This window comes from Amphiprion ocellaris, chromosome 3 (genome assembly GCF_022539595.1).
Source record: "Amphiprion ocellaris isolate individual 3 ecotype Okinawa chromosome 3, ASM2253959v1, whole genome shotgun sequence".
NCBI classification, from domain to species: domain Eukaryota; kingdom Metazoa; phylum Chordata; class Actinopteri; family Pomacentridae; genus Amphiprion; species Amphiprion ocellaris.
This window is the reverse complement of record NC_072768.1, coordinates 8,576,120-8,589,986: the sequence shown is the minus strand read 5'-3', so window position 1 is coordinate 8,589,986 and position 13,867 is coordinate 8,576,120. Positions and strand designations below refer to the sequence as shown.

Sequence of the window (13,867 nt, the reverse complement as noted above, 5' to 3'; positions counted from 1 at the left end):
CTGTATTATTATCAGTTTGTCAGTGACACATTTTGAATTGCACCAGCCTTTATGAAAGATGCTCCAAGTTAATAACAAATAATTGATTAATTTCAATAAACTGTATGGATTCAGCAATGGAACAGAAGTGAGCAAAAAAAAAAAAAAAAAGAATTTGTTTAAGTACAATAAAACAACAAGAGAAAAAACAGGACATGCATACAAAGTAGGCACAATGGGGATGTGACTGGTTTATTAAAGTGGGTTTATACTTTTACAAGAGGATGGTTTTGACTCTGAGGGTGGGAGGTTTGGGAAATTATCTTCTGTGAGCCGTCAGATTCTGTGACTTGCAGCAGCGTAACGAGTTTGTCTTGCATAGCAAATGCAAAACATCTGCGATTCACTTAATTGTTATTCACTGAATGTTAAAGTAGAATTAATTTTTATTTTCACTGTGTGTGTGTGTGTGTGTGTGTGTGTGTGTGTGTGTGTGTGTGTGTGTGTTTTCCTTCAGCCTCAGCAGAATGAGGAGCAAACAGCATTTTTCCATCACAGCAAAAGTCACGACAGGGTTAATGACTTTCACATAGCAGTGATTAAATATGTGGCAGAAGCTCTACAACCCTTCGCACAGTGGAATCACAGTTTAGGTGTGAGATTCAATTATTGTAGTTTCTATTAGTATCATCCGTGTCTGGTAACTGGTCCCCAAATCGTAGTCAGCAGTGGTATCCGGTACAGATATTTACATGTTAAAATTGTTGACCAAAAAGAAAAAAAAATACATACATACATAAATATCTAGTCAGTCTGTTCCCTCTAACTGCAGCCTTTTAATCTACCTACTCAAGACAGTCAGACAAAAATCAATCATCTGATTCAAATCATTTACAGGAACAACAATACACAAAATCAACATATTATCTGCTAAAAATACATTGAATTTAATTTTAAAATATGCTTTCTGGGGAAAAAAAAGTGTTTAAATGACAAAATCCATAAAATGAAACAAAACACCCCTCCAATTCCAGCCCACTTGGTCTCCTCCTGTGTGAACCCCCCTACTTAAACCAGTGGAACTGTCCAGGTCAGGTTTGGCAGGTTGCTGTTCAATGGCAGAGATGGAGTCAAGTGCTACAGAGAGGAAAGGTGAAGCACATTTTTGAAGTGTTTTCCATATAGCTACACTCGTTAGTTTTTCTCTTGTATCAGCTTTAGAGTGTGTTGGGTGTCATCATTAGCAAACTACATCTAAACAAAAAGAAAATATGTCCCACTGGCAAGATGGAGGAGAGAGGCCTGCTCTGTGTGTGCATGTAGATAGATAGAGAGATGGAGAGATGCTTTATTCATATCCTTGGGGAGATTTGAGGTATCCAGTAGCTCACACATGTTAAACATAACTAAAAGAAGGAAAATAATGTGTCCTCCTTTTGAGCATGGGCTTCCTCCATGACAATTAGTCTTAGACTCTTAAATATCATAAGTTCTGTCTCTTGTTGAAATTGTGTTTTTTGAGCATCTGAAACCTGATTAAAAAGCTGGGGTGCATATGATACAGATAATTCACTTAGGTGTTGGAGCCAGGATACAGCAAAACAAAGTAGGGAAGGAACACATGCATTAAATTCATTCTGAATTTGTAGCTTCTCTTCTTTGCCTCTAGAGGGAGATGAAGACTGTGGAATCAGACCCCTCCCAGGAGAAATTATGCTCATTTGTGCTTTTATTGATGCACTATGAATTTTTCCACGGCTTATCAGGTTCCCAGAGGTTCCAGGGAGTATACTGCGCTTCATTCAGGTGATCTGAGCTGTTAAAATGTGTAAAACACTGCAGTTATGAGAAGGTCAGGGAGCAGGAGGTCAATAGTAAATGCTTCCCCACAGCATGGGACTGGAAATGGCATTCACCCATGATCTCTTCACATTTGTATGTACACACAAACAAAGTGGAGGGTTGTCATTATTTATTTATGCCTGTTGTTCATACCATTTAATGCTGTTAAGGCTGATATGATTGATATGATTGACGACTGCTGACTTTAAGCTTTACAAGACCTAAGTCGCGCTAATTCCCTCTGTAATGCATAATATATTACCCAGCAGACGCACCAGCTAGCAGCCCATATAAGCAGCTTCATAATCTCTGTACATACAAGCATATACACGGTTTTCATGACTGTTGAAGTAAAATTCAAATGAATTAATTCTGTCTGAACATATCAGATGCAAAAGCTAAATCTTGTTAATCTACTTATATCACATCCATCACTCATGTTTAGTCTTGCTGCTTTTGCTTTTCTGTAGTTTTTTTTTTTCCCTCCAAAGGATTGCACATAGATGGCATCATTTCTAACATATTCACATGGAATCATGTTCTACACATGTTGTCATTACTGCAGCAGCTAATGAAGGAGGGAAGAACAAATTTATATTCATTTTTACAGGTTATCATATGCACTGATTATAAGGTTATCATATGCACATGTATAGTGTTTCCATCTCATGTAGTGCTGGTTATTTTTTTAATCTTTTTGTCAATTGACTTGCTGCATTCAAGACAAATTCCATATAATGTAACCCTCTACAGACGGGAACAGTATGTTTTACATGATTTAATGTCATACCAATTTATTATTTTGGCTTTTTTTTTTTGTAACACCAAAGGATAGGAATCACTGGAAAACTCACAGTTTAATTAAATTCTGATTCTCGGTGCCATGAGTCAATTCAGACATGATTTGTGACTGAAAGCAATTCTTTATTCAGTGAAAAGAAAGGAGATATTGTTCTGCCAGTTGTGGCTATTGTGCAGATGTTGACAAGCCTTCCTTTGTTTTTAAATAAGACATCATCATGCTTTGTGCTTCAGGTTCTACTATTTTGTAGCTCGCAACAGCAACCAACTTTAGAGAGTTCCAAACCTCTTTTTTATAGAACCGGTTCTGGCCCATGTCTGCCAAGCCACTGACTCCTGTCCTTCTCCCACGAGCTCAGTTTAAAGAAAAGACTTCATTATTTAAATCACTGAATGTATTATAATGAAACAAACCATCCGTTTATCCATCCATTTATTTTCTATACACCAATTCATGGTGGTGATGGTCTCCATTTTTAGTGCTGGACTTTGGTGATAAATGCTGATCTCTTGGGTCCTTTTTCCACCAAGCTGGTTTGAGTGCTAGTTCGAAGCTAGAGCCTGACTTAGCACCAGTTCTTTGTGTTTCCACCACCTAAGCACTGGCTCCAAGCTTCAAAAACTGGTGCTTAGCAAGCACTGACACTTTGCTGGGCTAGAGTTAAAAACCGAGCACGTCAGAGTTATGGTGACCAACGATCAATGGTAACAACGCAGAACCACCATTTTTAAACAGCCGAGTGAATAGTAGTAGTAGTCGTGTTTCGTGTTAGTGTTTTGGATGGATGCTAAATCGAAACAGCTGTAGTCTGAGGAGAAGACCCAGTGCTTCCTGGCACTGCGGTCTTCAAATTCAGTCGAAGTTAGAGGGAACCTCTCGGACCAAGTTGGCGTTCGGAAAGATCCAGCGGGAGATGGCTGCAGTCAGGTGCGAGCAGTCTGAATTTTTCAATAGACATCAATATCATCAACTTACTGCGTTTATTCAATCGCTATGTAACGGATGCAAACGTAATCGAAGCTAAGTAGCCAAGCTAACGCTAATGTGTTCACTGTTAAGATGCAAAACATCTTTGACAATTACCTGTCTTCTCAAACATAGTCGCCATTGCCTGTGACTACGATGAAGACAGGTAGCTGCTAACAGTTTGATTATTTGTTTCTGGATCCCAATGTAGGCTTGCAAAGTCAGGAACAGCACTTGCATGGTTATGATGCACGAACGATGTTGAATGGCTACGTGCAGTGACGTATGGACATTTTACTTTCACGCAATGGTGTCACTCCAACTTGGGTCCTTGCCTCCTAAGACCCTGTTTGCTCCCAAGAAAGCAAACAAGTCCTTAGGAGGTGCGAGGTTTGAACCAACTACGCACCAGCACTGAACTAGCACTGAACTAGCACCTGGTTCTTCTTGGTGGAAAAAGGGGTATTGGTGATTGAATAAGTATTCACATAATACTTTACCTTCATCTTGCAATTATTAAGGCAGTGTTCTAGTGCTGTTCTATGCACATGCAGAGGGGTTCTGGCTTTTTTTTGTTGTCAGATGATGGCAATCACTATTGTCCTAACAAAAACTGTGTTTTGGAATTCGTGAATCAACTTACAATTCAAATATTCTTACATGAAGCATTTTTTCACCTTTCCCTGTAATCATTTTGGATTCCTCTTCATCAACACAGGCTTAAAGCTGCAGCAACAGTGACGTGCAGACAAAGTAATCGGTTTGAAGGTGTTTCACTTGCCTTACCTTGCTGTTTGAATATCAGTGAATACTTACAATTTACCATCAGTGCCACTCTATGTAGAGCATTGAATTTTGTCAGCGTCGTTATTGCACATGTAAACAGAAGAGTAATTGCACTCCACTAACTCCAATCAGAATCCTCATAACAAGTTATTGAATGCATGCCAGAGCGATGGACTCCTGGTCAAGAATGCAATTAATTATAGTCAGATCAAAGATACTCGAGAACAACGAGATGAATGTGATAAACAAACAAAAAAAAATCTGTATTCATATTCTAGCCAATGATGGGAATCCACATCTTATCAATATGGAGATTGAAGGTTGAACTGTTTGTTTCCATTATTTATCCAATCTTTATTGCATATTTCCAGCATTCATTGTTACATTATTCATGAGAACTGCACATTTAGCAAAGATCAACCTTTGGCAGACAGATTTGGCATCCTGTATGTCAGGTTTAATGTCTAATTCTCCTGCATTTGTCACAAGGAGCACATGTTTTACTTGAATTTAGGAATTACCTGCCTGTTTTGCTGGAGGTTTCTCAGTAGAGGGCAGTGTGTGAATGTGGGTGGGCGATGCGTCAGGACTCATCCGTGCAGTCGTGAGTGTCTGGCCGTGCTGTGGGCATGTGTATGAGTGTACAGCATGTGTCAGAAATATAGAAATAGGTCAGATTTCTGCGGGTGTCTGTGCCTGCAAACAAAATCACCATGCCAAACAGGCAAAGTCGAGGCCCCTGTGAATAGTAATAGGCCTATCACGAGCCATTATACGAGTAATGACACATTATGGTAGAGGAGGAATCTGGAGAGAGAGATGCCAAGATTGTGTTGCTGTTAACGGCAATTTAACCACGGTCAACTCTCAACCACGCTGTCACTCTCTATGTGTCTCTCTGTGCGAGGCTCAGTGTGTGCTGTCTGCAGAGAATGCTGGTTGCCCCTGACAACAGTTGCTAGGAGACCATTTTGGAATGACTTCATAGCATCGGGCATGCTTATACCGTGGCTCACGATGAATAAAATCAGTTCACTTTCCTTCATACACAAATGTGCGTTGAAATAGGGGAAATCATGTTTTTTTGCATAATTCTTTGTTTTTATATTAGTCACGATTTGAGGCTGTAGTCGTATCGAGGCGAAGCTGCTATAAGATTGTGGGGAAAAAAAATGTTAATTTGGTCAGTTCAATGTCTGAATTTTTATTGTAACGGCCTTGAACTTCATATTTTAAATCAGCGAAGCTACAAAAGGCTGCTTCTTTGGCAAATGAAACTTACGGAAATGAGACTGATTAAATATTGTCTCTCTCTCTTTCTCCCTGTCGCTGCTCTTTTCTCTTGCCCACTCTCTCTCAGTCCTGCATGTCCCTCTCCTGCATAAACCCTGCTCACATTACGTGCTCCCATCCATCTTTCTTCTTCTTAATTCTCTGTCTCTCTGCAGTAGTGAGATAAGATGTTCCTCCCTCAGAGCTGTGGCTAGGTGTAAGAGAAGAGGGGCTTTCCCTCTCTAGCTTTAACTACCCTGAGGACTGCAGGCCAATGAGGGCAAGCACACATAGCAAATGTATATCCCTGTGCATACCGGTGAAGGGTGTTCTCTGTGTGTAGGAGCGTATCAGTGTGCATGTGCGGCATGTTTCCTGGGAATGCTGTTTAATGAACTTTAGATTAGATGTCAGACAAATTCCCTCTGGCAACAATCAGCCCAGCTCTCTCAAACATGGCCAGGACCCTTGGCTCTGGGAATGGGCTAAAGCAGTTTCACACTCTAATATATCAGAGTAAATCTCAACCTTGGCCATGAATCTGACACCAAACAGCAGTATTCAATTGCACTAAAATCTTGTTGAAAGCTCCTGGAGCAGCGACAAACCACTCTCAGGACTGAAATGTACAGTAAGTGTGTGAGTTTTGTGAAGGAATAATTCCAGGATTAACCCATCTACTGTACAGCAGCTTACCTCGAGCGTCCGCTAGGAAATGAGCATTTTAAATACCTAATGATGATAATGTGGATAATTCATTAAGACGGTATTTAACACTTTTCTTGGCTTACCTCTTTAATCCCTGAGTTACACACCACATAGATCTATCAATATTAATTTATGCAGATTGTTCTTTTGCCTCCGTAGATGATTGAATCAGGATACTGGAATAAAAGGTGAAGAATCTTGGTTGACTTGGATGCCAAACCTTCCAAATCTCAAACAAAACAAGCCATGAATTGTTTTTCCATTTCGGGAGAATTGAACACGGAGTCCAGCGGTTGAAATTTGCACCCAAACATGTGAAACCTGCAGCAGCAGGTTGCAGTCTATCAGTTTTTCCATCAGGCCACCCACAGTATTGACAATGATTGTTAACAGGCACACATCTTGTGTCTCCAACTCCGTCCTGAGTCGATGCTGTTGGTCTGTGCAGAGAATAAGTCCCAGTCCACAGTATGAGAGTCAGCAGCAGTTCCCTCTCTGGTGGCATTGATTTAGCTGTAATGCTGTGACAGGGTCGCACATTGACTTGTGGGTCCCTCTGTTCACACAGTGCATAACGATGATTATATGACTTCTCTCCATTTCTTTTTCTTCTGCTCCTTCTGTCTGTGTCTCCCCGTTACCTTCTGCCAACCTATTCCTGTTCAGTTTGATCACCTAGATTTGCCAGGTAAGTTTTGATACAGTTTTGCTTTAAAAAGCTTTAAACACTCCCTGGATGAAATTCCAATATTGAATATCAAAAAGCAAACTCAGTAATCAAACTAAACAAATCGTGTGTGCTTAAATAAGCAGCGGAGTATTGGAACGGCCACACTGCCAGATGGGATGACAGATTAAAAGACAAAAAAGACATCAGGTTGAAGCACGGAGTTGGAGTGCCTCTAAAAGGAAGGCGAGGACCTCTAAAGCTCCTTTTCTTGCTGTGACGTAGTTTAATTGATAATCATTGCAATTAATTCCTTTGTTTCCCCGTGAAGTTACAGTCTGTTTAGCAGCGGCTAATTACCTCAGCCCATTGGACGTCTGCTTTTTGTAGTGTAATTGCAGCTCGCAGTAGGAACACAAACAGCGAGAGAAAATTACACACCATTTTCACATTTGTCCATGATGTGTCTCTTGTACAGTCACTCGGGGCAAATGCTGTTGTTTGTACAGTAACATTTATACTCGGCTGCGTGAACCGGAAAGTATTGTAGCCAGAATTAACTACTGCGGGATGTAGGAATCCAAAAAGATAAAAGCAAAGAAAATTCACAAAGCATTGTAGTGATGAATGGACACAATCAGACCAAAGGTGCCTCTGTTCACATCTGCGTGATGGAAGAAGTCACAAGGGATTCGTTTTTGGAGTCCAGCTGAGGCAACAGGGACAGGAGAAAGGAGGCGGAGAGGAGATGGGTGAAGGGGGATGGGGAGGCACTGGGGGTGGGGGTGGCTTTAAGGACAATGTGCTGTATATGGCAATGTGCACTGCACTGCAAAGTATTGTCCTGTGATTGTAATGTTTATCACCCCCTACATCCAATCCTCCCATTCTTTCCTTTATGTATGTACAGATTTAACAGTGACTGGGATTGGCGGGGGGCAGGGAAGAGGTGTGCGTTTGGTGTGTGTGTGTTTGAGGTGTGTGTGTGCGTGCGTATGTAGGATTTGCTGACAGGTTAACATTCACTGTCAGCAGTAATGCGTGATGCTGATATATGGGGCTGTATGTCACTGTGGCTTGCCAGACACATGTACATCCAGATAGGAGAAAGGAAAAAAAACACACTTCAACCTTGCTTCAACCTAAAACGATATTTGTATCTCGGCAAAAACACAGTTCCACCTAAAAACATCTTCCTTCCCCATAAGCACCGTCTGAACCTAGCTAAAGTAGCAATTTATATTCAGCCAGCATTACGAAAACTGTATAAAATGGAACAAATGAAAACTTGTGTGGCAATAAAATAAAAACCAGTATTCTGTGAATGGTGAGGGGTAAAGATGCGTTAGGTTTATTCATAGGATTACATTTAGGAGACTGCTGTGGATCTGCTGCTCCTCTGAGGTCAGAGGTTGGATGATTAATGAGATTTGAGATCTTCCCATCGCCTCCCCAGAGAGACCTTCGTGGCACTTGTCCAATTTTTGCGTCATCAGTAAATGTGTGTGACAGAATTAGGGGTTGATGTAGAGTGTGTCTGCTCAGCCTGTGTGTGTTTATTCATCTGGTCCGTTTTGTGCCACTGGTTAGTGTGTGTGTGTGTGTGTGTGTGTGTGTGTGTGTGTGTGTGTGTGTGTGTGTGTGTGTGTGTGTGTGTGTGTGTGTGTGTGTGTGTGTGTGTGTGTGTGTGTGTGTGTGTGTGATGGTCTGATGGCGATGCTTCATATGAAGTGGTAAATTGTCTGATGTGAAGTGAACCAAGGAATGTTCTCCTAAGGGAGGTCTCCAGTTTAAATATGTTTTATAAATGAAATACATGACTATGAACCCTGTTCATGGAGGTTCATTTTAATTAGATGTTAATTAGGTCAATGATTATGAAAATTGCATCAGTTTTTACCTTCTGGGCCCCTGAACTGTGTATTTGTTCATAGCGCACATTCATGTTTGTGATCATGAAGTCCAATGTAAATTAAAATTACATGCACCCATGCTGTGAATTCTGTAAAATAAACACTAATATGATTTTTTTTTATATTCTGATATAACATACACTTTTTTGCAAATCTGTTAGACACCTTTGCTGCATTTCTGCACATTTCTAGGGCCACAGTGGATGTGTCACCTGCAGCTTGACTCTTATTGATCACGGCCACACATTGTTGTGCTGAAATGTCTGTGTTGTCCAGGACACCCTGTGATCAATGCTGAAATGCGACGGCAGGTTGCAGCCTATCTGCTTTTTCACGGTTATATGGCAGGTGTTGGCACAAATCCATAAGCTAGCCACTGACTACCAGCTCTTCGGATTCAAATGTATATTAACACAGAGACACAGCGGTGGATGTTTTTGCAAGACTGCCTGTGGTAAAGTTAAGTAATGTATGGATTGATTCCATTTATTGCCACTTAGCTGCACAGTGATGGCCAAGTAACTGGTGATAACCACGTATTTAGCAAGCTTGTACTGTAGCTCTGTCTTATAACTCCTGATTATCAGAAAGTTTATGGGGTTTTTTCTTTCTGTAATCTCATGTTGTCATAGTAAATAATTAAGTTGGGAAGTCATGTTTGAAGGTTGCTGCTGTTAGGGTGTGTGGCACATGGCACGGTAAGGTGAGCATGAAAGCCAAGAGATCCTCAAGGATAATTTATGTACTGGTTAATTAAATGCCTTTTTTGCCTCTATCTGGGCCAACATAGAGAAAGCAGGTTAAAAATAAGCGAGAGGGAGAGAGTGAGGCTTTGTGTGTGCTTCCCTTTGAGGCATGCAGTCCAGGCAGAAAGGCATGTCAAAGTCTGCAGGCAGCCACCTGAACCACGAGTGTCTTCTAGTCAGATGCAACGGCTGCATCTCAGAAAGGCAGCAGGCACAGGAATTTATTTATTTATTTTACTTTAGTTTTTTTTTTTTTTTTAATGGTCTCACTGCTTCTCTGTGCTCCTACCCTAATGGACATTGTTGCCATGGCAACGATGAGATGCAGCATCAGAGCAGAGGTGATGATTTGTTCATGTTTCCGTCCATTTAAAAGGCGAAACAGTAGCACAGACTTAATGCAAACGGTCATGGAGCTGCATGTCCAATAACGCTCATTCATCAACCTTAATTATGTAGTTCGTCTTCAATGGCTGCTCTATGACATGGAACAAGCCAGGAACCTTCAGCGAATGAGAAGAACATTGCATCAAACCATTATTGTAACAGCCTATGATCTGCCAAATGATCTGTCACATGCTGCGAATATGTACAGTAGGTTATGGTGCAGGTGTAGTGGTCAATGTGAGGAAAGTAGGGACCAGGTTTGTGTGTTTTTTGTGTGTTTGAGAGAGTGACTCATGCCTTGTCTATTAAGAGAATACAGGGTGATCAGGTTGCTAGGCGATTAAGAGCCACTATTGTCTGGAGGGACAATAGTGGACCCAAGAGTGCCCTCTCTTCTCTTTCTCTGTGCCTCTGCTGCTTGCTTTCTCCGTCTCTTTCACACACAACACACCCACTATACATGTACATTTTGTCTGACCCCCCCGCCCCCTCTCTCAAGCTTGGGCGGGAACAAGGAGTTGACAGTCAGCAGGAGGATTGACCAAAAAAAAAAAAAAAAAAAAGAAGCATTATGGGCAGGCGAGAGGGTGAGAAGGGACAGAAAGAGGGAGAGCACTACCAGGAGAGCTGTACTGTGAAAAAAAAAAAGACCTGCAATCATTTGCCACATTGAAGGGAACAAATGTAGCTGGAGGCAGTGAGGGAGAGCGAGGGGGACAGGCAGAGAGGGAGGGAGAGAGAGGGAGGGAGAGTGGCCAAGGAGAGAGAGGAAGAGAGAGAGGGGAGAGACCTTCCATGCATTGCACGTTAAAGCCACAGCACTTTGTAGAGGAAGATCACACACCAACTGACAGGTTTGCAGAAGAAGCACAGCTCAGGGAGTGTGGCGCTGCCCTCTCTCCTGCCGCCTATATGAACGCAGCAACAACACACACAGACTCCCTCTGTGTGCCTGTCAGTGCACCGGGCTCTCTGGGTGGGTAGGGAGCTGCGTTGTAGAAGAGATGTTCGCTCTGAGGATGAGACAGCGTTTCTAACAGGATCTATTTGCGAACTGGGATAATACACTGACACAGTTGAGGGGGTCCCAAGCCCACCGGAACCAACCGCATCAGCCATGGAGGGACTGCTGTCTCCAATGAGGACGCGGGTAAGTTACCAAGGGCTGGGGATGGAGGGGGGGAAGAGATTACAGGAGCATCCCAACCACTGCCTTCTGCCACAGGAATCCATCACCAGAATGGCACACAGGGAGATAGCAGTGCCTTGCAAGCTGCTGGACTGCTGGAATAAATCAGTCCTGTGCCGCTGTCGCCGTGGTGATGCTAGAACTCGAGCTGAGAAGTTTCCGAGCTACCAGCGTTGCTAGGGGCGATGGGCAGAATGCTGGGAGAGTGTGGGAGACACAAGAGGTTTCAGATAGTAGATTTATTTTTAATGTTAAAGCATCAAAAATGATTTAATTTTGCATGAGATGTGTGTGTGTGCATGTTGGACTGTGTGTGTGTGTGTGCAGAAATTAACAAGAGGCTGCTTTGAAAGAATGACTCAGTGTTTCAAAGTGGTGCCCATCTCCATTCAGTACAAACCACTGGCCTTTTGATTTAGGATAGAGAAGGAAGGAGCGGAGAAAGAGGTGCAAGGGGGGAACTGGCTTCAGTTTGTGCAGTGAATTGGGTTAATGTCTGAAAGTGGCGATTCACTATTGTTCTGATAATACATGACCTTCTGTGTCGGATGTCTCTATCCAGCATTGGTTGTACACTGAGCTCAGCATCTGTCGGACAGTGATTGCGTCTGTATCACGCAGGAAAGGCTAATAAAAGAAGCAAATAATGTGTGTGTGGCGGTGTCAGTGAGTGTGTGTTAGTGTAAGGGTATTTGTCTGCATCCATGTGCCCGCATGTGACATCCAGTACAATTGTGTGGACAGTAATCAACAGTGAGAGGTGCCTCCCTCCTGGTGAGGATTTATATAGAAACCTGTTTGTTCTGCATGGGATTTTTATGTTTGACATATATTATAGTGACAGTTAGTGTGTGAGAGGGAGAGTTATCCCTTGTAATATGAAAACTGAAATAGTGGTATTAATATTTATAAAGGAATTATTGCATTTTTTTGACGTGGAGAGTGATTTTGTGACTGTTTCACTAAATCAACAGCAGAATGAAATACAGCACCGATTTTAAAAAAAAAAAAAAAAAAAAAAAAAGCATGAGGTTTTCACCCTAAGATAATAGTGTTTGAGTCTCTACTCCTTCGTTGTCCTTATTTTCCTTCAGCTTGCATCTCCCTCCAGAAGAAGACATGAGATGATTTAGCAGCCTGGCTCTCTCTTCCTCCCTCCCATCCCCCCTTTTCTTACTTTATTGCCACCAATACTGACCTATACAACAAAATCTAAATTTCCAATGCATCTTCCACCAACGACACATGCAAAAAATTTGCATATATTTTAATCGGCTCTTTGATCACATTCCAACATGCAGGATTAACTCAAAAACCGTATAATGACTCCCACACAAGCCTTAGTTTTGTGAGGGCGCTGAGAGGTTTAAGCCACAGGGATGACCTGATGGTGCTGTCACACATGAGTACTCCTGCCTGCCTTCCTCTCCTCCCTCACCTTTACAACTCACCCTCCTTATTCTCTTCATTTCATTGTGAATTTTGGCCCCTATTTTTTCCTTTTTCGTTGTGCGCCAAGAGAGTGTGTCTATCTTTTTCTTGCTTTTCCATCCTGTTTGTCTGTCCACCTGTCTGCCTGTCTGTCTGCCCCTCGCCGTGTCTTTGGCAGTTAGCATGAGTGGTGTAATTGGTATTTGCAGATCGGTCCATGATCTATTCCAAAGAGGAGTGTTAGCGGGCTGTTTGGAGATAGACTTGGCTTCAAAGATATGGCGTGGCATCAAGTCTGCCATATCTGTGCTGTCTGCCACCCCGAGCCAGATTTGCCCATGAGCAGTGGGAGTCATTTTCAATAACTAAATGACTTTTGCATTTATCTTCATCAGCCACATTGAGCTTCACATGTCCCACAGTTGATCTGTATATCTCAGTCTTGGCATCCAAATCGCTTTGGAAGATTTATGAATCACAGCGTGATGAGCCAGTGCAGGAGTCTGTCAAAGTTTGCACTGCATAATCGTGTTTTAATCCACTTTCCCCTCACCCTCTGAGATAAAAGGTGTCTGCTGAAAACAGGAATTTTAATGTGTGATTTGTTTACTACAAACAGCAAGGATGAAAATACAAACACACACATATATATACACGTAAATATACATATATATATTTAGATAGCCTTTTTAAAAATATACCTATCACAGTCTTCTCACAACCAAAGTACAAAAAAGTAAGAAGACAAAAAAAGTAAAGTTTTTCCTCTGCCTTGATACAACACTGATGACAGCACCCCATTATTGACTTTTATGGCTGTGATTTTTTTTGCTTGTACAAAATGAAAACCCAATTCAGTATTTTTTACTATAGCCAAAAGACAAATAAAAGAGGTAAGGAAAACATTTTTTGTCTTTCTTATGGGCGTCTCGCTGCAGGGAGGCACAAAAGGTGACCTTCACCCCCAGAATAACAGACATGGACTTGCAATAGCCTGTAAAAGCTGCACCATTCCTAATCCCCGGCTCACTAAAATGCGAGAATTGTGCTATGTTGGTTGTGTAGAGGACTTTAGAAGAGTTGTACTCATGTCTCCTCAAAGCTCCCCCCTTTCTCTCCTCACTCCTGCAGTTGCTTTCCTCTACACTATATCTTTTCCTCTCTGTTTCTTTATTCAGG

General features: G+C 41.9%; 1 protein-coding gene across 2 annotated transcripts in view; it reads left to right on the top strand.

Moving 5' to 3' along the window:
- frmd4a (FERM domain containing 4A) overlaps positions 1-13,867 on the top strand; it is a 103,607-nt gene that overhangs the window by 10,929 nt on the left and 78,811 nt on the right. Inside the window, exon 1 of one of the 2 annotated variants that reach the window (XM_023264734.3) lies at positions 10,839-11,218. The exons of the other annotated variant lie outside the window; for it this stretch is intronic. Coding sequence (XP_023120502.1) covers positions 11,186-11,218 — 33 coding nt within the window. The 5' untranslated portion in view covers positions 10,839-11,185. Of the gene's footprint in view, positions 1-10,838; positions 11,219-13,867 lie in introns of those variants that run through there. 2 annotated transcript variants of the gene reach the window in all.